Raw genomic sequence first — 22,672 nt, forward strand, 5'->3', positions numbered from 1 at the left:
CAACTTCGTAAAACTGACTTGCTTGGGAGCCTGAAAAGCTAGATGTTGATTTGCAAAAAAACAAACAAAACCCACAAACAAAAATTCCAGAAATACCACCTTTATCCATGTGTCTAAATGGCACCAAACCAAACTCCTATTTCCACAAGTTTGGGGTTTTTTTTGTATTTATGCTACCTCTGTATTTGTAGCTCAATTTCTAATTACAGGTTCCAGGTAAGTGACATTCATCAAGACAAGCATGAACTGTCTTTGCTCTTCATTTACATATAGAAGTACACATTTGCACACATAAATGCACACATACATAGAGCAATAAGTGACAACACGTGGTGTCAGCATGAGGACATGAGTACAAACACAAAAAATGCCCCCTGAAATAGTCTCAGCACATATGTTCGTGTGTCTTTTTCTCCTTCCCTTTGCATCACCAATTAGTCTCAGCAGTGGGTGGGCAGCTGTAAGGACAGACATGCCAAATCAACAGAGCTCTCCCAAAAAGCTGGCTCATCTTTATTAGCTGCCGTGCCACCGTACAGGCAGCTGCTGTGTAGACTGCAGGGGAAGGAAGACAACCAGCTCCTGATTAGTCTCCAATTAATGTTGCCCAAATGACTCCACAGCTCTTCCCATTGTGAGGGCAAGCTCACAGGCAACGGACAGAGTAATAACCCAGTCCTCACGACTTGCATTCCAGTGAAGCCTCAGAAGCAGCATATGATTACAAAGGGAGAAAGGCAGATCATTTCCAAGCTCTGACTTGCAGCCTCAGCAAGTAAAGTGAGACATAAACCTCAGTGCATAGTGTGGCAGTAGTTATGGCTTTTTACCAATTACCTCTAATAGGGATGGTTCCATTTCCCCATTGCTGGGTGAAGCAAGGAGAGAGACAAAGCCTGTACCTTAAATAGAAACACTAACTGCAAAGTGCATGGCTGTCAGATGAACCACAAATGAACACAGAAGCCTTTTCAGAATTAATAAATACTGATTTCACTTCCTCACCCTCAATACAAGGAGAACAAAACTGCCTGCGAGTACAGCAAGGCCCCTCCTGAAGCTTGTAGCTCAGAAAACGATCCCCATTGGTCCATTCAATAATCTCTTGCTGAATTAAGCCCTTTGGGTCAAAGTGTCAAAGTGGGGAGGAAGTGCCTTCTCCAACAGCGATGCTAACAAATACAACCCCTATTATGAATCAATACTCAGAGTTCCTTTTCAAAACTGATGACCAAGTGGGGCATACCACCTTTTCTTTGAAAGGATTCACGTGAAAAGTGTGAACAACTAGATTTTGGCTTGGCTTCTGTTGCTCACATTTTTTTAACAAACATTAAAGGGTGGGACTTCAGCTCAAACCTCACCACAGCCATTAACCTTGTTTGTGATAAATGTTAGCCACTTTTAAAAAAATCAAACTAATCTAAACCACAAACACAAACTTTGACCTGAACATTTTGGACAGAAAAGCTGCTGAAAAGCCACAGGGATACAAACACTGCTCGCTGCTGCAAACCATATGCTAACCAGAAGGTTATGGGCCATGAGTGTAAACCTGACTGACATGTTAAACTCCCTTAAATTTCAGTAAAATTAAGTCTTTTCACATTTTTTTAAAATGGCCTTGGTAAAAATGAATTCAAAAGGCAAAACAATCTGCAGACCAAGCTCTGTGATTGCTTTAAAAGCCAATGAAAATTGGTCATCTCCCTTATACGGAAATTCCAACTACTTCTCATTAATTGAAGTTCAAAGCCAGCTTCTATGATCTTTAAGTTTAATGACGATTTGGCCTTAACTTTATTGTAAACATATGATATTTCATATAAGTCAGTCAAGTTCTGTAAGAGACTCCCCACCATGAGACAGGCTGTGGGCAGAGTCTGCTGTCTGACAACATGGCTACATCCTACACTAGATTTTCTAATGAAAAACTCACTTGTGGATCCATTAACATGTTTCAAAAAAATAAACTAGCAATTACCATCACACATTACCACTTCTATACAATTACCACAGTAATTAACATCAATAAAAATTAAATGTTGAAAATACGTCTTTCAGATCATTATCAGAGTCTTCCATTTTCCCTTAAATATATAAATAAAGGTATTTTCCCCTAACACCACAGCTCTTTAACACATCAAGAATTAGCTAAAGAGAAAGCAGCCATCCCTCCCACCCAAGACATATGGGAAAACAAAGCTATTTGCATATATCCCCACAGGTCTCCTTTTGCTTGCCAATTTCCAGTCTTTTAACCTTTATTGAGGGGAAAAAACATTTTGCTGCTTATTTTGGTTAGTGTGTTCTGCTAAAGAGAATACTCAAATGAATATTTTTTTATCATTTCTTTCCAGTTAAATTGGTAACACAAATAAGAACATTCAGGAGCATGTTGGTCTAAACATCTCCAAAATCACTCTCACTCACATGCAAAAACCATAGGTATTCTTACCTCCTCATTTTCTAATCAATCCATGACAAAAAGCATGTCTCTACAGATTTCTGCTGAAGCAATACTTGAAAACCATAGGGAGCGCAACTGGGAGGAAATTCAGCTAGGCTTTTTGTTTTCTTAATAATCACTCAGGATCCCCAAATGATGTCTAACACTAACTTTCATCATTATTAAAAACCAAATATCTAATTAGCTATTGTTTTACTAGACAGCAAGGGTAATCCTTCTTCATATATTAATATTAAAAACCTGGTATGAAAATGCAATTCTCTCCTATGAAGAGTCAGAGCTCCTCAAATACTCCCCCCCGCCTGATGTGATTATTAGCTCTGTACGGATGTCCCTTCCCTTCAGGTGGTATTGCCAGCCCCTCTGCAGCAGAAGGGTCTCAAATTTGTTTGGTTTTATGAAAAAGTGATTAATAAATTTCATGAAGTCTCAAGCAAAGGAAAAGTCCATCTGCAGAGGAATTTAAAAATGTGACCAAGAGAAAGTTAGATCTTGCATTAACCATGATTAAATTCAAATATTTTTAGCAGATCCTAAACCATCACAATAACTACTGCAGAGTCAGGCTTTTAGAACTCTTGTAGAGATGGTTCACTCCATTCCAATCCATGATACAATATAAGAATAACAACAAATCATCTTGACATCAGCTGAGGAAGATGAAACATAGAAGGTTAATTAGCACACAAAAGGGATTAAACACTGAAACATTGGGAACAAACCCCTTCCTGAGCAGCAGCACTTACTAGTCCCGTAACTTTGTGTCTAATGTTTGGAATACCTCATGTTTAACAACCTCTGATTAAAGCTTTTAATACCCTTGCTACTCTGCAAGACCCTTTTCTTCTGGAAAGCCCTGGTGTCAAACCTAAACGAGCACCTGCTGCTGCTGGGTTGATTCTTTGCTAAGAGTCTGCAATCAGGTTCACAGTGCAACCTTGTGCACAGCAGGACTTCAGAGCTCTCTCTCACCTTGATCACCTGTATTTCCTAAACATATAGAATTTAGAAAAACATCTGGATTTCAAGGAGACTTTTCACTCATTTTTCAGCTTAGTGGCACATCAGCTCTTACATAATTTGAGAAAAAGAAATTAATAAATGTTTCAAATTTATTATTGAAACCAACTCAGTCCAGATTCCTTAGCTTAAACAAGAAAATAGATCTCAGTCTTAAAAACAAAGTTCCTTCTCTCCTTTCCCCCAAAAGTGAAGATTTTAGCTAACTTATACCCTGGTGATTCTTTTAAAATTAATGCAGTGGCATTGCTGAATAGGTGAAATTAAGCCCCTCTACCATCTTTACCAGAGCTATGCCCACGAAGGGAAACAGACAAATCTCATTGCTAACTTTGTAGTTTCCTATCTTGTGACTTTATTAACTGGTTGGTTGGGTTTTTTTTATTCAAGCACAGCAGATTATAAACCATCAAACTCTTTTCTGATGCATCTATCAGAACAGACCATAAATGTCTTACTGTTCTCAGGCATACCCAAAGAAAAAAAAAAACAAAACAAGATTTCTTACTCCTAATTGGTTAATTTTTTGTCTAAACCAGATCCCAAGGGAACCAGCTAAATAATAGAAATCCAAACAGGAAGAGGATGGTCTAAGATTCCCCTCAAAAGCACTTGAACCCCAAGTGCCATCACTGCCATTACACCAATGTCACATTTCCCTGAAGCCAGTAGGTGGTTACTAGGGGTTGCTGAACTTGCCAAACTCACTTGTCTCTGGGCTTGCAGGCTCTCCTTCTACCACACTTCAGAATTTTCTTTCTTTCCAATGATTTAATTAGGATTTGAGGGAAAGAAAACTTAAATACACCTGTCATGAGTACTCAGTCAAATCCACTAATTGTCCAATAACCCAGCATTTCAAATGTTCCTCTTTGCTCGCCTCCCACCCTTCCCATTGCAAGGCTGCCCTTGTTATTCCTATTTTAGTACTGTAATATATTGTTTCACTTAATTACAGCTTGTCCAGACTTATGCGGCTGCACAGGATGGGAGAGAATAAAAGATATACAGCACCACAAAGACTCCCACAGATACTTCTTTATACAGCAAAGCCACAGAACATTACCAAATGCTCCTTACTAAATAGGGAGAGTGCCCTTTGGGTGGTCCAAACTACTTTTAAATATTTTGATGCACTCATATATGCTTCCATACATAAGGCAATCATTACAAAGCATCCTTAATGCAAAGCAACAGAGAAAATCTTCACTGAAAATAAAGGCACACTGCTGTTCCTTCAGCCAAGATTTCTATTGCACCACAAGGGCCTGGTGGAGTGTCCAGTTAGGTGTTGGTGGTCAGGCTGTGCTGACTCATGAATACAATGCCAGAATTTGACCTTTAATTATTCCTCCACAGCAGGAAGGACTATTATCCCTATGACAAAAATAGATGACAGTTCCTTCCTGTAAAGATTCTGTCATTTGAAGGAGAAAGGTGATTACAGAGAAATGTTGGTCCTAGTTAATGGATTATTCTTTTCTTAACAAAGTTCCCTCAATGATATTATACAGCTTTTGGAAGATGAGATATGTCTTAATTCCTGTTAATGGCAATGTCAAATATTAATGCAAGTGGGCCAAAGCAAAATGATTTTGAGAATTACTGAGGAACTGCATTAGGGCAAGTGAGATCACTGGGTTATGGCCCATTATGCAAAGAAGGCATTTTGTACTTCAGGCACTGGATGTTGCTTGGTCTTTTGGGATAAACATAACAATTCTTTTATTGCACAGTTTCTGTATTTGCCTGACTCCCCCAGCATGCTTTGCTAGAAGATAGTTTGCTGTTGATATAAGCAAACAGTGTCCAAAAGCAGAGCAGAGGAAATCACTCTGACTTTGGAAATTAAATTCAAGCCAGCCATCACACACACCAGCACTAAATCACTATCCTGAGTTCCCTTGCTCATCCACTATGCAACAGCTGAAGATTTATCCACACCAAGGCTTGATTCTTGCTGATGGATGTGGTAAGGTGCTGGGAAGGCCATGGAGCAGGTGATCTTGACTGACATCATGCAATGCTTGCAGGACTGCACAGGTGGTGAAGAATATGGAGCCAAGTTCTATAGGAGCACCTCAGGGAGCCCGGAGAAAAGCAGTCTCACAAGAGACCTCTCCTCTCCCTGCAAACACCTGGAAGGAGGCTGCCACCAGCTGGGGGTCCATCTCTTCTACCATGTAACAAGTGAGAGGTCAGTGAGAAATGGCCTCAAGTTGCATGAGGGGAGGTTTAGATTGGATATCAGGAAAAAACTCTTCACTGAAAGGATCACCAAGCCCCAGAACAGGCTGCCCAGGGAAGCAGTGCAGCTGGTGGAGTCACCATCCCTGAAGGCATTTAAAAGACCTGTAGATATGGCACTTAGGGACATAGTTGATATTTGGACTTTATGATCTTAAAGGTCTTTTTCCAATCTAAATGATTCAGTGGAGGGGGGACTGTCAATAGTTCCCGACCCCATAAGACATTCCAAATTGATGAACTCAACTACTGTCTCCAAATAGTGTGACAGAAGGTGTTGCCATTTAGTGCTCTCCCATAACAGGGAAAAATCAACTAAATTATTGCAAGGGATGTCCCAGCTCAATTTTTGTCTCTTTCTTGAAGCCTTCTACAATTCTCCCAGAAGGCTTTGTAAGAAACAGTCTATTTGAGTCTTGGTTCCTAAACCAAGGGACACTAAAACAAAATATCCAGTATTTAAAAAGTATCTCTGTAGGACTCAATGTTCCCCAGTAGTGAGACTAATTCTATTTACTCAATTTGTACACAAAAAAGAACACATTATTTCCACTTAAACAAATGCTATCGTAAGATGATGAATATTAAATCACTCTCCAATAGAACTCAGACATTCAGATTACATTGGTAATGGGCTCTGACTGAAAAATCCAAATTTGGAAGTATTTTTTCCTCTGCTTTTTATTTAATTTTTACAGTCTAATAACGCATTTTCTCCTCAAATGATTGAAATAACTTTTAAACTATCTCCCAGAGCACCAGATTCAAACATTAAATACATGAGATGGTAAATGCAGAAGGTATAAAAGGCCCACACAGTTCAATCCAATGAAGAGCAAAACTCTGCCCCCTTTGCACGTGTCTGGCTGGGAGGTGCAATTTGTGCAGATGTACACAGCTAGCTGGACATTGAAAACAGTTTGGACAGGGTGCTGAAGAAAGCCAGAAAACCCACACAAAGGTTCAGCCATAAGAAAAATAAATAAATAAAACACAGAAATGTGAGAAGGCAAAGGAATGGGATTTCTGTCTCAATAAGGAAAACAGAAAGAAGTGGTAGGAAGCCACATCAACTCTTAACTGGGTAAAAGAAACCAGAATCAGCCTCCAAACAGGGAAGAACCCAAAGGAGTCCTTCCCATAGTGGCATCAGAAGGATTACTGGAGGATTGGGCAAAGGCACAAAAGGAGCAGAGGAAATGTTGCCTTGATTCTGCATATGGACTCATGTACACATTTACACACAAGTGTATACACATGCATCTATATAAACAGACACACTCCTTTACTATTTTTCTTAAAATTCACACATAAATATCTCTCTATGTATATTTTGTATCTATCTAAATCTATCCATACATATGTGTGTGTTTGCATGTATATGTATACACACAGATGAATCCACTCCCGTACTGTTTTCATGAAAGCCAGTAGGGATTGGGAACTCATTCAAAGCTCATTGCAAATTGAGATCTCTGAATATATTTTCTCAGAATGATGTCACTGCCTGGAGCCCTGCATACATCCTCCAGGACAAACTTCTACCTTTCTGTTCAATTTCCAGCTATGCTTTCATCCAACAATTTCCAAGCAGATGTGTAAGCATTCAGTTCCTAACAAATCTGAATTAAAGAGATTCCCTTCAGGAATGGGGTTCTCAGATTCCCTGCTCAAGTACACCAAATCATCCTTACATTTCTCTCTGTCTTTTTCACACACCTGAACCAAGCATTTAGCTTCATGCCATCAAGTCTAAACTCAAGAGATTCTAGCTACCTTCAGTCAGGGAAAGAAAGTCAAGAACTTAGGCCTTCTACAGATGACATCTACACTTTTCAAAGACCTCTCTGTCCACAATTAATTAATTTGCATCCTCTGGTTCCAGGCTGCTGAAGTTGCCCTTTCTCTAGACAGCGTGTGCTGTATTGTTCTGTTTCAGAATATAAAGGGGAAAAACAGAATCACCAATAGCCCCTACAAAGTTGAGCCTGAAGACTGGTCACTAAAATGAAACAAGTTTAAAAAGAGACATTAAAGAATGAACAATGAGAGCTTTCAGGACTAGATTAGTAATCACTTTTGACCAGATGACTGAGCTGAAAAACTGGTTGCAAACTGCTTCTAAGTAACACCTTCCATTTCCCTTTCTCATGAGCATTCACCCAGATAGAGACTTCTGAAGCCTTTTGAAATACCAAGTGATTTTAAAAAATATCTATTTTGAATACAGAGTGTTAGTCCAGGGGTTTTGAATTTTCTAAAAGAAACTGCATCATCTGTTTGCAAAACATTTTTGAAACTATTTGAAAGCTCAGATTTATTTCCTCAACTTGCCTTGAATTTTTGAGTGACAAGATGCCTTAAACTGCCCAAACTCTTGGTCCAGATATCTGTGACTGGCTTTTGCTACCACTGAAGTTTACAGGAAAGCTGTGATAGTTCACATTGAGAATAAAGGCTGTGCCAAAACTTCAAGATCATTTGTATATCACATCAGGCATTATCCTGCAAGCATTTCATATGTTTCATGGGAACCAACCAGTGCCCATGCTCCCATACCTTGCTAGGAATTATGGGAATTAGAGAGGGGGAAATCTCACTGCTGCTATTAGCACACACACTCACACACCTTAAAAATCAAAGTAGTAAAAGTAATGTATAAGTAATAATTGGAAGTGAAATTGACTTTCTTTAATTACATTTGGTGTTATATACTGTGATGCATTACTAAATAAAAAGAAATACCATCACAAATGACAAAAATCCATGCTTAATTTAGGCAGACCAATTACTTTAAGTGCTGCTACAGTCAGAAAAGTGATTCAAGGATAACACAATTCCATTTCTTCAATAGCTTCCAGATCAAATTCAATGTAGAAGTCAAAAGGTCAATTTTTTTCTCTACCCCACGGTATCACAAACTCCCTGTTGGACCTGGAGAATTTGGCTGAATTCTTTCTTTCCTGGCATTCTCTGCAGCTGCAATAATGATCATACATTAAAAGACACAAAGTTTTTACAGGAAGATCTTCATTTTCTCCAGGTAGATTTTATATTAGTCTGGATACTAAATATCCACTATGCAGCTATGCCTAATAACTAGGTACTGCAGAAATTGTGTAGAATAAATACTCAGAAAATTCTGTTCCTTGCTGGGTGATAGGGTGCTTAGCCCCAGTCCATCCCTCCCCTTTATTACCTCATACAGCAGCATCAGTGAAGAGGTGGCTGAGGATTCCCTCCCTAAGTGATTGCTATTGCAGACTAATGAGCATAAAAAGTAACATTTCTCTGCAGCTGGCTGCTTAAAATCCGTACATCTTACTATTAAACAGCAATCTCAATTCAAGCTTCTCCACAACAGTTCCAGTTGGGATGCACCAACCAGTGGGGAAAAAAACCAGGTATTTTTAATAACACATGCAAACTCTTATCAGCACAGCTCATACAGGACAAGTCAGGCACTTCCTGGTAGTGTCAGATTTGGTGAACAGGCACCTACCAATACACATGCAGGTGGCTCAACACCTCAGGTGCCACATTGCCTGTATTTATGTTAAGCAAGGTGTGCTCACTGGAAATACAGGAGCCCCAGTGATCCAGAAGTGGTTGTTTGGCAGCTGAAATCACGACACAGAAAGCAGAAAATAAGTTATGTTATAAACAGACAAGGATAAAAGAAAACTAGAAGCAGGTAAAGTGAAAGTAACTCATATGCAAATGCTCTGTATTGCTTCTGTTTTGTTGTGACATCCAATGTTTCACATCACAAGGGATTTGCAGTGGACTGTGCAAATGCAGGTATTTCTCCATTTTCATTACGATGTTCCTCTGCAAATTAAATATATCCAAGGGTAGCAGCCTGTACAAAGGGATCTTGACAAAAGACAGACCATTCCAGGACCAATATACCTTGCTGTAAAACCATTAACAGCACAATTCCCGTAATTTCCAATCATGGCTGAGGCCCTTGACAGGCAGGACTCAAAAATGAAACTGCCACATAATTGCTGTGGGAAACAACTTCCACCAAAACCAGTCATATTGAAAATTAAGTTTCTCCCAAATAGCAAGATTGATCAAGTAGCAAAGTTAATGCAGCATCAATGAAAAAGAACAGACCTCTAATCTTGGGGGGGAAAAACCTTAGAAATCAATAAACTGTGGCCTTGGGGTTTGTCTCCTGTAGGAATCAAGCTTCATAGCTTGATTTGGGAGGTCAAATGATCTTCAAAAGTTTCTTCTGTAAAACTTTCATACAACACTTTTCTTCAATAAGTGAGTACTTATTGACACCAAAACTTAAGACTAAACTATTACAGCTACTTTTCACAGGTCTAATACCATTTTCATTGACAAAGTGGACTCATAAAATACCCCTATTTTATCTTAATTCTTGTAATATAGATATGCAGACATGTATGAAGGAAAGCAGAGACCTAATCTAACTATAGAGATAAAAAGTGGTTTTCAGTAGTAAGGTCAATCTAGTAAAAACATAGCTGTTACTCACATTTCTCTTCAGAAATGCAATTTATTATGCCTCATTGTTTTCATTTTCATATCCAGCCTCCAAAACCCTTCTCAAATCCATCCTCTTACCACACATCTGTTTATTTGCTCACCCTAGAAGCACAGTTTAAAATGTTTATTTCCCAACCTTGTCTTCTGGTGGGTGGCACCCACTGCTTTTAACTGATAGTCATTTTACATCTTGGTAAGATTCTTTCTGAAACTTGCACCACTACCAATTTTTCTGTCAGAAAGTTTGATTACTGATACTTCTACATCCAGAAGGTCAGCAAAATAAAATATTAAACTTCCCAGCAGGCCTGTGCACATTGTTGCAATATATATGGAGGTACAAAAGATGCTCTTGTAGAGGAAAACATAATTCAAAACACATAAGCACAGCTGAACCTCCTCAGGATGACACAATATATGAGAATTCTGTTGCAAGTTCTTTTACAGCTGGATAGACCTGGTTCCACAGAGCACCATCAGAGAGCTATTGGCAAACTTAGGGGCAGCTGTTTTTTTTTCACCAAAAACTGAATGTCAGTCAGCAACAGCAGCCTCCCAGGGTGATCAAGGGGGAGCAGGTTTCTGGGCATCTTCTGAAACCAAGCACAAGCCATAAATGAGAGAAGTGGAAAAACAAGGGCTAAATCATGAACATGCAATGTCTGTATTAGCTTCTATCTTTTCTTGTATAAATACAGAGGAACTGAATGGATAATCAACCAATCTTTCCCCTGTTGATACAGCTCAGTAGGAATCTCTCAATTTCTCGTTGCAGACTTCAAGGCATTTTACTGTAAAGGACTATCCTTTCACTGAAGTTGTGTGTACATTTTTATCTGTCATTTCAGTGTGAAAAAGGCATATTTCATTGTATATTCACAAGAATACTAGGGCCTTGTTAGGCTGTTCAGAAACTACTCTGTGTTTCTAACAGCAAAGTCCATTACTTTTCCTCAGAAGTTATAATTCCAAATGTATGTCAAAGAAGGGACAAGTAATAACTTTAGTAAATAATTTTCAGCTTCAACGTAATACAGAGTGGGATGTTCTTTAAATTGTGCAATGCTATTTAGCCTTCAGAAAACCTGCCAGTTTCCACAAGGAAAACATCAAGGGCCCTTAAAGACCAGCATATGAACAAATTAAAACACTACTCAAAGGAACAGTACAACTTTCAGAGTCCAGGTAGAGAAGGACCACTTATTATAGAAAACTACCAAAGCCCAGTGCTGGAAACTCTCGGTAGTCACAAATATATCACCTCCCACATCATGGTCAACAGGGAACTCCTGCCCATTGGGCAGGGAGGTGTTGCTGGAGAAGCAGGAGCAGGCCTCTGTGGAAGCTCAGTGCTGAGGAAAGGGCCATGCCCCTGGAGCCAGGCATCTATTTTGGAGCTCAGCCTGCAATATCCTGGGAGGTGGATTGGTTATTGATCCTCTAGTCACCAATCCACGCCCAGATATGGCAAGGTTCAGTTGGCTTCTTTATGGAAACCCCTCCCACAAAATTCTTACAAATACAATCATTCTACTGGAATTAGCAGAAGATGGATGTCGCATCCATGAGGAGAAGGAGAGGAAAGAGCAGCTGCAATGCACACCACACTCCCCACTGGAAGGAGAAGAATGCCTGTGGCAATCTTCCATAACCTTATTGTCTTACTGATACAGCCTGTGCCAAATGGAAAAGATCAATTTGATCATAACTGAATTTAGAGGTACGTGAATAAAGGGTTTCAGAATTTGCTACTGAGATGTTAAGCCTTTGCAAGGAAAAAAAAAGAAAAAGACAAATATAGATGCATCACTGGAACAAGGGATGCCATAGTTCAGTAAGCAGATAAGCTAGTAGGGAAAATTGCCGATTGTACATCGAGCATCTGGGGTGTTTCTAAGACATCCTAATAAGACTATTTCTTCCCCCTTCATTCTTGAATTAACTATTAGAATAATTTTGACACTCTAAACACAATCCTCTGCTAAAAAGCAACATTCTCATCACTACGACAAGGCCACCTAAAGAACACCTACCATGCACCTTGTGACTACTGCTTTCAAAGCATTCACTGTTCAAGCATTACAGAGGACAGTAATTACAGGCCAGTTTATTTGCTGGGTTACTAGATTTCTTCAGCCTACAGATTAGCTCCACAAGCATCATGGAAGTCTTCTCATGCTTAAAACAATTCTATGTCATTAAAAGGATGTTACAGTCTCACTTGATTTCCTACTTAAACCCATGCTCATCATCCTCAATGTTTCTGTTAAAGAAACAGCAAATAACTATGTAGCAACTGACAAGAGAAATCTGCGCCCGAGACAGGATTGTTGGTTTTTCCTTTGTTTGCTTCTTGGATTTTGGGAATTTTTACACCAGGACTAACCAAACTTCAAAACCAAAGATGCTATATCTCTCTGACTTGCCACTGAAAGTTTGATAGTATACAGGGAGAAGGCAAATAAAAATTTATTTTGCAATGGTGGAAGATGTATAAAATCTAAACTATATATGCACAGACATACATAAGATAGTTTTTTCCTACTGTGATTTAACCTTAAGTTTGCTTTTTTTATATTCTGTTCATGGTAAATCACCAAGTCAAAAGATTATGCATCACATTTTAAAGAAAAATATGTTAGCAGGGAAAACCCTGCTAACATACCATAGAAAATTTATTTTCCCCATTAGAGGTCCTGTATCCTAAGACAGGAGTGCTGAATATACCACAAGTAAAACATCTGGAACAGTGTTCATATCAGTGAGCAGGGTGGGGGGGATATTAAAAAAAGTATACACAATTCCCTTTCCCTCTGAGAGCCTGGCACGATGAGAGATTTGGGGTTTTATTATTCCCTGTGCCCATCATAAGGTACCAGGGCAGAGACTCCTTTTCCTCAAGTTTCAGGTCAAAGGAAGAATTTTGCTGAAAGAAATGCATGAGATGTAGAGAAAATGCTAACTCTACTTTTCAGTTTAATGCCACGAATATCGCTGTGAAATTTAGTCCAGCTACAGAATAGTGTGTGGAAGCATGGGAAAAAAGTAATAGTTATTGTGAAAATTTATTTGTAAAGAGAACAGTACTCAGCTTTGATAGAAAGCATTTCCTGGAACAGGTAGAGACCATGCTGAACTTCCTTGCACATCTATGCAACCCCTGCTGATCAATGTCAACACTTGATTAATATTTCACTGAAAAAGTGTGAGAAGATTCAAACTTTGTCTGTCTGGGTAGGTGTTGCTAAGCAACTTTGCTCCTTCTCTGGGAACTAGTCTTCACAGCAACCTTTCCTTCAAGACAAAGACCTGCATCCACTCGAAACACTTTGTCAGTGAAAAACCCAGCACGCCACATTCCACCCTTCCCTTTGCATTTCCCTCCCCACCTCCCAGCTGAGAAGAAACCAACGTGCTGGTGCCTGCACCACTGCCCTCCCCTTACCATAATCGCTGTCGTAGAAGACGATGAACTTCTGCCAGCGCAGCTCGGTGACCAGCTTGAGCATGACGTCGTTGAGGCGCACGGGCGGGCGCGCGGCCAGCGTGTACTCCTCGTCCTCCAGGCTGGGGTTGAGCTGGCAGGCCGTGCGCGGGGAGCCGCCCGTGCTGCGCTGCACAAACAGGTGCGGAATGTGCATGGCGTCCGTCAGCGACTGCAGCGCGTTGGCCGATGCGCAGCCCGTCGACGTCACCAGCGCTAAGATCCCCAGGGTCATCAGGTCGCAGGCTGGAGAAGACAAGACGTAAAGCAGGGTTTGAACGAGCTCAGCAATTCCTTCGGCCGACCTCGATGCTAAGAAGGGAACGAGGAAGGTTTTGCCCTTGCCATCAACACAGAGCTGAAATTATTTCTACCACGCTATCAGCTGAAGCCTTTCACAGTTAGGGCCTGAACCTTTAGAGTAGGAGACAGTATCTGCAATCTGTCCCGGTATGCCAAAGTTGAGGACAGGTAACGTAACGACTGTCAGTCCCTGAGACAGCAGCTGATGTGGATGGAGATTATGGCCCTTGCTTCAGGTCAGTCCTGGGGCAGGCAGGAACTGAATTCCCATTTTTTAACTCATTTCACTGCTTTAACCCCTTAATCCCTCATCCTGTGTTGGATACACTGGATGAAGATTTTGGACAAGAAAGGGTAATTTCCATTCAAAGGACTTGCCTCATACAGCAGAGCTTTGAGGGAATTTTTAAATTGTTAAAAAACATTCACCGTGTGTCTCAGAGCAGTGAAGAAAAAACAAAGGCATTCTTTAGAACCAAGACAACCCATGAATGACTAAACAATTATCAGCAACACTGTAGCTGTCCTTAAAAAGGTCTAGAAAAACACATATCATTAAAAAACACAACATATACATTTGACCTCATCTGTTTTTGGGAATGAAGCATTACTCTCATGCTGAATTTGAAACAGAGACCATGGAGAGGCCCGGGCAGTCTGCTCTGCCACTCAGGGCACCACACATGTCGTGTTCTTGCTGGACTTCTCCAGATCAGGCAACCTGATATTCAGCTGCAGTTAGAATACATATCTAGCCAGGGCCCTCAGCAGCTATTCAGTCAGTAGTGGTGAGAAGACTGTATAAGAGTTCAAGGCAGCCAGGGATGCTGGTTTTTACTAACTCTAGGGAATAAATGGCAGCAAAGTTGGCCCTGGGAGCTCATCACATGAGACTCTCATAGGTTAGGCTAGCACCAGCCCTGAGGGTGCCCCAGGGGCACTAGGAACTGCCTGCTCCACCTTTGAAGAGGCTGAGGGCAAGCTCAGGGGTTCAACAGCTGTTTCAGACCCCAATAAGCACAAGTACAGCCTGCCCACAGGAAACCCTTGCTCTGCTCCCCCAGCACAGCAGTGCTGGACAGGAGGGGACTGGAGATGCACCACAGCCCTGGGCAGTCTGCAGGAGCTCCTTAAAATTGCATGAACAAAGAGCCTCTGGGGTGCAATTCAGAGCCCCCTGGGACACCCAGAGAGCTGAGCAGGAAATTCAGCTTCCAGCTGGAGAAGGGAGGCTGCCCATGCTGGTGCTTGCCCCTGCAAAGAGCCTGCACAGGCTGAGGGACTGCAGCCGCACTGCCACAGGTGACCTGCAGCCTCATCTCTGGTGGAAAGGCAGAAAAGAGAACACAATCTATTAAAAGCATTTATTTATCCTACTTCAAACACTTAGTATATCTCCACTTTCAGAGGCCAGAAAGTCAAGGGAAGTAGGTTATGAAGAATTAATAGTAATTAATAGTTAAGCATCAATTAATATTAATTACATCAAGTCTCCATAATTAAATACACAACTGTTTCTCACACAACCAATGAACCACTCAACCAAAAATCTTCTTAGACCAGCCAGAAAATAGATATATTTCACTTTGATATGGGATAGCAGAAAGAAAAGGTTTGATCTTCTCTGTGTACAGAATGTTCAACATGTATCCTGATGCAACAAAGATGAATAGCTTTTAAAATTTTTTCCTTGATGGTCTTTACAATAAACATCTATCAGCTGCATTATCTAAATTTACTCTGTGTTGATTATAGCTATATGAAATTGTTCTTTGTTTTTCCTGAGAGCTGACCTGATTTAACAGCAGGGAGGCATTATATTTGCCAAATGGGAGACCCAGGTTTGGGAACAGATTTGATTTCCCAGGCTTCTTGCCAGAGAAAACCGAACATGTCATACAGGTAATTTATTTAGTCACAGTAGGGGAGGGAACAGAGAAGTGAGAACAGAGGGAGAGAACAGCAGAGCTGAGCCATAAACCCCTGCAGAGATCACCAGCCAGTAAGCTTTGCTGTCACCAAGGGTGAGAGCAGCAAGCCACAAGGGGCTGCGGCAGGAACAATTTACTTGCAAACCAGACAGAAGGAGACAAAAAACAAAGCCCTTTCTGATGGGAGGCTGCATTGGAGAGTCACTTATTTGTAAAATTCAGAGTCAATCACCAGTTATGTAACAAGAAAAACCTTCATTCAGTGGCTGACACTAACCGAAAGCTGCTTCTTATTACAGCAGAAAGACCAGAGAGGCAACAGATCACAGCAAATGGGCCCCCTTATCTCCCAGCCCACCAAACACAGCTGAAATATCTCAGCAAAGACCATTTCAGCTGAGGCATTTTCCCAGTGTTTTGTAGTTTTTGTACATGGGTTAGATTGAAGAATTAGTCAATACGGTTCCACATTCTGATATTTTTGTCAATTGATTATGTTCTGCCTGAAAGCATATGCTGCTTAGTACGTGTGTGCTCCTCTTTCTTTGAGATAGCAGGCAATAAAAACTAGAATGACTAAAGAAAAAGTTTCATGTTTTCTGAATTGCTTTCTTTAGTCAAATTACAGAATGTGAAACTGAACATGTCATTCCTAATAGAAGACATTAATTATACAAAAATACAATGGATTTCAAGAAGTTCAACCTTTCCACAATTATTGCAATGAATGGTGAGAATAAGCTTTGAGGATATAAAGAAGGAAAGTATTACTTTTTACATGAGTAACACCATGGGGAACAACAACACAACAGACTCCATTAAAAAACTCATTAGCTCTTAAGGCATCTCAAAATTCCTTAGCAAGGGGAACATTCAAAGATTACACAATCTTGGGAGAAAACTCTGGTGGACCACTTTTTTTTTTTTTAGTATTTCCCCAACATTCCTACAATTTCTTGCACAAAAAAGTGATGCAATTTTCTGTTTAACTTCACAATAGCTATGGATTTGCAGTAACAATCAAATATCCTTGACTCTGTGACTGAGTAAATGGCTAATTCTGTCTATCAGCTGCAGTTTCATAAGCATTCAAAAGAATCTGCAATTTTTGCATAAAAATTTTATAACCCTGATCTTGACATTCTTACGAGCTGAATACATTTTATTCGAAATGCTTTGGTCCATATCAAACTACCAACATAAGAGAAAGGAGAATCAGAACTTCAGTGATCTTCACTGAAGTTCTCAATGATCTTCAGTGAAGATCACTGAAGATCATTGAGAACTTCAGTGATCTTCAACTACTAGAGTTATGGTAACATACATTTAATAGTCTTCTAGCTAAAATGCCCCACATTTATTTCTGTTGCAGGTATCTTTACTCAGACAGTTTTTAAGAAAGAAGGCCTTTAAAGTATTTGTTCCACAGATGAAAGGAAATGTTCTGGTAATCCTGCCCCAGATTTGAATACTATTTAAACAGATACAGATATTGGTTTACTGTGCTGAGAATTACTTTATCACCATCAAACTTCCTTTTAGGAAGACACCAACATCATACAAACCACACAGTAAGAATGTGTAGTCTAACACGATGAAAACATGATCGTCATAACTAAAGGATCTTTATTAATGTGTTTGAGCTAATTAAATCATGTCAAGGTGTTTTTTCCATGCTGGGCTCCATCAACAGACCATCTCTCAAGCTTATTCTTGGATCTCATTGAAGTTTCCCAAACTATTGATTAATCCTGTTTATCATTGTTTTGGTGAAGTATCTCTCCTAACCTATTATTTTGAAGTCTCTGTTTTCAGAGACTCCTTTTACACATCTGCTCTATCTTTACATCTTGAACTGTTCTTTTCATCACAGTTTTTCACAAGACACTGCTTTATTCTCCATCTATTGTCTCTAATTTTATTCTCACATCACAGCAATATATCCAAAACTCTCCCATTTTGGGACCCACATCTCTAACTACAGACCACAACTCTAGCTCTATTATGACCACACTTAAGCCTGAAAAAGTAACTATTAATTTTCAGACTTTGCCTTACCCACACGACCTTTCTCATCACTCCTCATGGCACATGAGACAATGCAAGACTTCTGCTTTGCTGCAATCATCCTTCAAGTCTTGCATTTCTACCACTGCTTCCTGTACTTCCTAATTCTGAGGACAGGTGCAGATGGCAAAATCCTGATTTGGCACCATCTTCATGGGGATATTTACATTAAGAGCTTTATCTCAGATCTCTGTAATTAAATCCCTCTCTCTCCAAACCACTGGGGATTAAAATACTCCAAGAGAAACTGTTATCTTGCTCCTGGCAATGCAACAACATGATCATCTCCCAGTCTCCCTTTCAGTGATTTCCTATTATCAGAAAAGGGTAGAAACTTGATCCTTTGTTTCCTCCATTATCAACAGAGCAGCTGCCAGGGTAATTTCTAACAATATATCCACCTACTGGCATTCACACTGCCTCTTCAAACTTCAATGTCTTTCTGTCTCTCACTTCTGGGCATCACCACCCTGCCCACTCTGGACACCCTCTCATATTTAATACACCCTCTTCAAGTCTTTAGTTGAATATTTTTCTTTCTTTTTCAGTTTGAGTAGCCCTTAAGAACTCTTTACTGCATGGCAAATGAAGAATCATCCAAATCACAAATAACTTGCATTTTAAAAAAATCACTGTCTGAAAACTGAGAGGCTGCTGCCTTTCTGCTTGGAAAGGTTTTCAAAGGAAGGAAGATAACTTCAGAAATGCTGTATTACTCTGCAATGAAGTAATTAACTAAGTTGGCACTTAAGTGTCTGTGATTAGGTTTGAAAGCCACCTTCCTGCTGAGACAAGGGACTTCATACTTGCCTCAATACTACTGCCTCAGTCAATCTGACAGAAAACTAATTTTTCACATTATTTATCTTTGAAAGTCTGAAGAACACGGTAGATTCTGGGGAAAAACCCCTGAGTTTGTGAACCTAAATGCTCATATTCCATGAGATCACCAAGGCCTGTAATATCTGCTGAAAATGCATAGTTAGCAGATCCCAACTGAACTAGCAAGCAGATGCAGAATGTCATGTACAGTATACGAATGAACTACTGTATTATTTATGGGTATAAAATTTAATCAGCAGTTTGGTTCATTAGCCAATTTCTAGATAAACAGAGATATACATAAAATTTTGGCGTAAAACACTAGAACAACCAAGAGTTAGGAGATAAAAATGTATCAGTTTGGAAAATTGTGTCTTAGATCAAGATGTAGAGTCTCTGGGAAACACACCCACAGAGATATTCTCAAATTCAATGGGAAAAGTCCTTCTGGGAGGTTTGTTGGAGCACTGCAATGAGATAGACAAGACAATGATGCAAGGAGAAAGACCGCCTTCACCAAGCAATATTTTAAACTCAAAAGGATAATGATACAATTCTTCCAAGTAAAGCCAAAATAGCACAAACTACAGAAGGGTTTCCACACACATCTAAGGAAAACCCGACTGTTTCTGCTGTAGTACATGAGAAACTTCCATGAAGTTAGGGCACAGGCCCACAGCTAATTCAAGTCACCCAGAAAAATGACAAAAGACTATTAGCTATCTACATCATACTCCTCTTTAGGCTTCAGAAGGCCTTAAAAATTTATTGGGTTTGTGCAAAACCAGCTGATCAGGCAGAAAAAATTTTAGAATAATCTCATCTATATCACTGAGAATGCTTCTATTAAAATATTGATTTATACAAAGATTCACTCATATTATTGTTGTATTAAAAACATTAAAATTAGTTATCTAGGCACTCACTGAACCTCATGCTTCATTAATGGGTTTCTGAAGAGCAATTTATTGTTTGCTTCACATGTTAAGATGCTTCTTACGCCTTAGCTTTTCTCCTTAACTGAGAAAGGCAATTCATAATGAATTTGCATAATTTGCACTTAAAGACATGCTATGCAGTTGTTCTCCCTTTGGATACTCAACAATAAACTTATTTTTCTTTGTTTCATTACTGTATGTACTTAATGTTCTATACTTACACTATGGCTCTACAAATACCAAAGAATTTATTTTTTTAATGGGAAATCTACATGTAGCTATAGTTACTTGTCACATAATGACTGATAATATAGAGAAAAGATAACAAAAGTAGACAGCAAAAACCTTTTATGTAGCACTTTTATTGCTGTATCACCTTATATGTAGTGAAGATGGATATTTCCTACTCCATTATCAAAACAAAGTGCATCTTAGAACTAGAAAATAAATTCACAATTTTTCCTCTGTGGTTTGATTTAAAAAGTAAAATCAAAGAACCAAAACCCCAAACTACCTCAATTTAGATGTGCCCATTTTTAGGACAGGATGTTTGAGAACAATAAATATTCCTTCTTTCCTCTTCTCTATCTCAGAAAAGGCAGGACAGGTGTACCAGTACCTTCGTACATTAGTGTGTGCACATAAGAATTTAAATAAACACTATGTCAGAATTCCTCTGACAAAGCATCATCTGAACAACATCTCAAGAGCAAGGAAACCATGAGGAATTTCAAATGTTTACCAAGAAAAATTAGGAAAATCGCTTCTAATGGTCATCCCCCAATTTTTGGGCAGTCTTTGTACTGTTGTTGCATTATTCCAGGGGGAGGAATAAGGGAATAAAGATGCTGGGGTTGGCAGCTGGATCCATCCCTCTGGGCTCAGGGCACTAACAGGGGCCTTGCCACTGCTCAGTGACATCAGCTGCTCTAGAGAAGGGTTTTTAGACCTTCAGCTTCCTTCCAACTCTGTTTTACAACCTGATGTCTTGGGGGCCAATTCTCAGCATGTATAAACTCTCAGAGCTCCCCTGGCACCACCAGAAATGTCGTTTACATCTAACCAATTGCCACTGTGCCTTGTTTGCTCCATTACCCCCTTGGCTCAGCATTTTCAGGGCACTCTCATTGTTGGCTGGCACACACACAGACAGTTTTTGGTAGAAAGGCTGCAAAATGCTGTCATTTCCTAGGACCTATGATGAAGACCAAAACCTTTCCTCAGCATTCACATTAACTGCAACAATTGCAGATTTAAAGAACTATCACTGGAAAGAAAAAGCAAAAAGCCATTTCTGTGCAGGACAACATTCTTTGTGTCAGCACTAACCCACTAAACCACTAATTGAAAAATTAACCATGAGTATGAAGAGGAGCAGTCTAGACCACTCTTCTCTCTGCATTTATGCAGACAAAGAAATTATTCCAAAATGGTAAGTAATATACAACAGAGAATAAAAACAATGATCAAAACTAGAATTGTGGCTTTCCTTTAATAATTTATGGGAGTGTATTATTAACTCCCTTCAGTCTTTGATGGTCAAAATAAAACACCAAGCACAAGTAACACTGCTCTACAGACAATGCAGCTTCGTTTCTGCACAACTGAGTGATGCCATCAAGTGGTCAACAAATACAGCAGTTGTTTTCCAAGTAAGGTTTTTGGGTTAATCTTCATTGAATACACTGCATTTTGTGTGGAGAAGCTACTGCCATGAAATCAGCAAAAAGCACACTCCACTGATTAAAGTGCATCAATTGAGAGCACTAGTGACAGGTAAGAGATGGCCTTGTTTTTCCAAAAGACAGCTCTGACACTGCTCTCTAGCTCCTCCTAAAAAGTAAGTCTGAGAGCACCAACAGCCTTCTGTTTCAGAATTTATTTTTGCTATTGGTTTTGCAGTTTGGTGTATCTAGAAGACCACACCAAAAAAAGACTGCATAATGTAGGTATTGAAAGTATTTACTTTTTTTTTTTTTAACAACTTAGGATTGTGAGTGGTTAAGGCTGTGCAACATCCCAGAATTCAAACCTTTTCTAGTTTCCTTAATTAATAATAAAAAGAGCCATGAGCAGCTAAAATAGAAATTCAATGGTACAGAAATTCTGCAGAATAAATGTGCTTCTGTTTTCTCAACAAAATGTGACTTCATTAATGAAGACTTGCTCTTGGAATTGTAGTTTGGCATGATCAAAAATGTGATTAAGCATTTCTGGTAATTTTGAATAGTGCATGGTTCTACAGAACTACACATTAATCACAATGGCATCAAAATACTATTTTAAGGCACTAGGTGGAACTGAATCAGCTTTGACTTTTTTTTCTTTTTCCCCTTCACCACTAGTTCTGAGGTAGAATTAACTGCAAACCATCTCAATTATTCACAGAACATAACTGCTTTTCTGAACACTGCATATTTGATCTCTGTTCTTTGTAAGTTCTGCAATAATTATGTTTTCTTTTGCCCTTCAACACAGAATGAGCTGCACTTTCTCACCCTCTGCTTTTTTTCACCTGCCTTTCATGACAAATCAATGACACAGAAGTATTTTTTACACCCTCGTTAGCATTCTGCAGGGATGCCTGACTTTGTTGCCTCCTTTGGGACTATTTTACTTGTACATGCTGAGTATTATTTCAATGTCAGCGTGGCTCAGGCTCAGTGGAGCACACAGCAAAGGAAAACACTCCTCTGCCATCCACAAAAGCAGTCAAACACAGTGATTCCAGGTAGGCTGATAACACCTCCCATCCTTTGGTACTGAGGAGCACATTTGGATTGAGAGCAGCACTGACAACCAAGGAACACGTTAGCCCTGCCTGTCTGTCTAAAGATATCCATGCACAAATAGGGCCAAGAGAAAC

The 22,672-nt window shown here is 39.6% G+C and overlaps 1 protein-coding gene across 1 annotated transcript in view; it reads right to left on the reverse strand.

The window, feature by feature from the left end:
• Positions 1-13,984, reverse strand: part of GRID1 (glutamate ionotropic receptor delta type subunit 1) — a 281,982-nt gene extending 267,998 nt beyond the window's left edge. The window contains exon 1 of the mRNA XM_030241408.2: positions 13,707-13,984. Within this exon, the coding sequence (XP_030097268.1) occupies positions 13,707-13,980 (274 nt within the window). The 5' untranslated portion in view covers positions 13,981-13,984. The remainder of the gene's footprint in view (positions 1-13,706) is intronic.
• Positions 13,985-22,672: the final 8,688 nt, after the last annotated feature.

This window comes from Serinus canaria, chromosome 6 (genome assembly GCF_022539315.1).
Source record: "Serinus canaria isolate serCan28SL12 chromosome 6, serCan2020, whole genome shotgun sequence".
In the NCBI taxonomy this organism is placed as follows: domain Eukaryota; kingdom Metazoa; phylum Chordata; class Aves; order Passeriformes; family Fringillidae; genus Serinus; species Serinus canaria.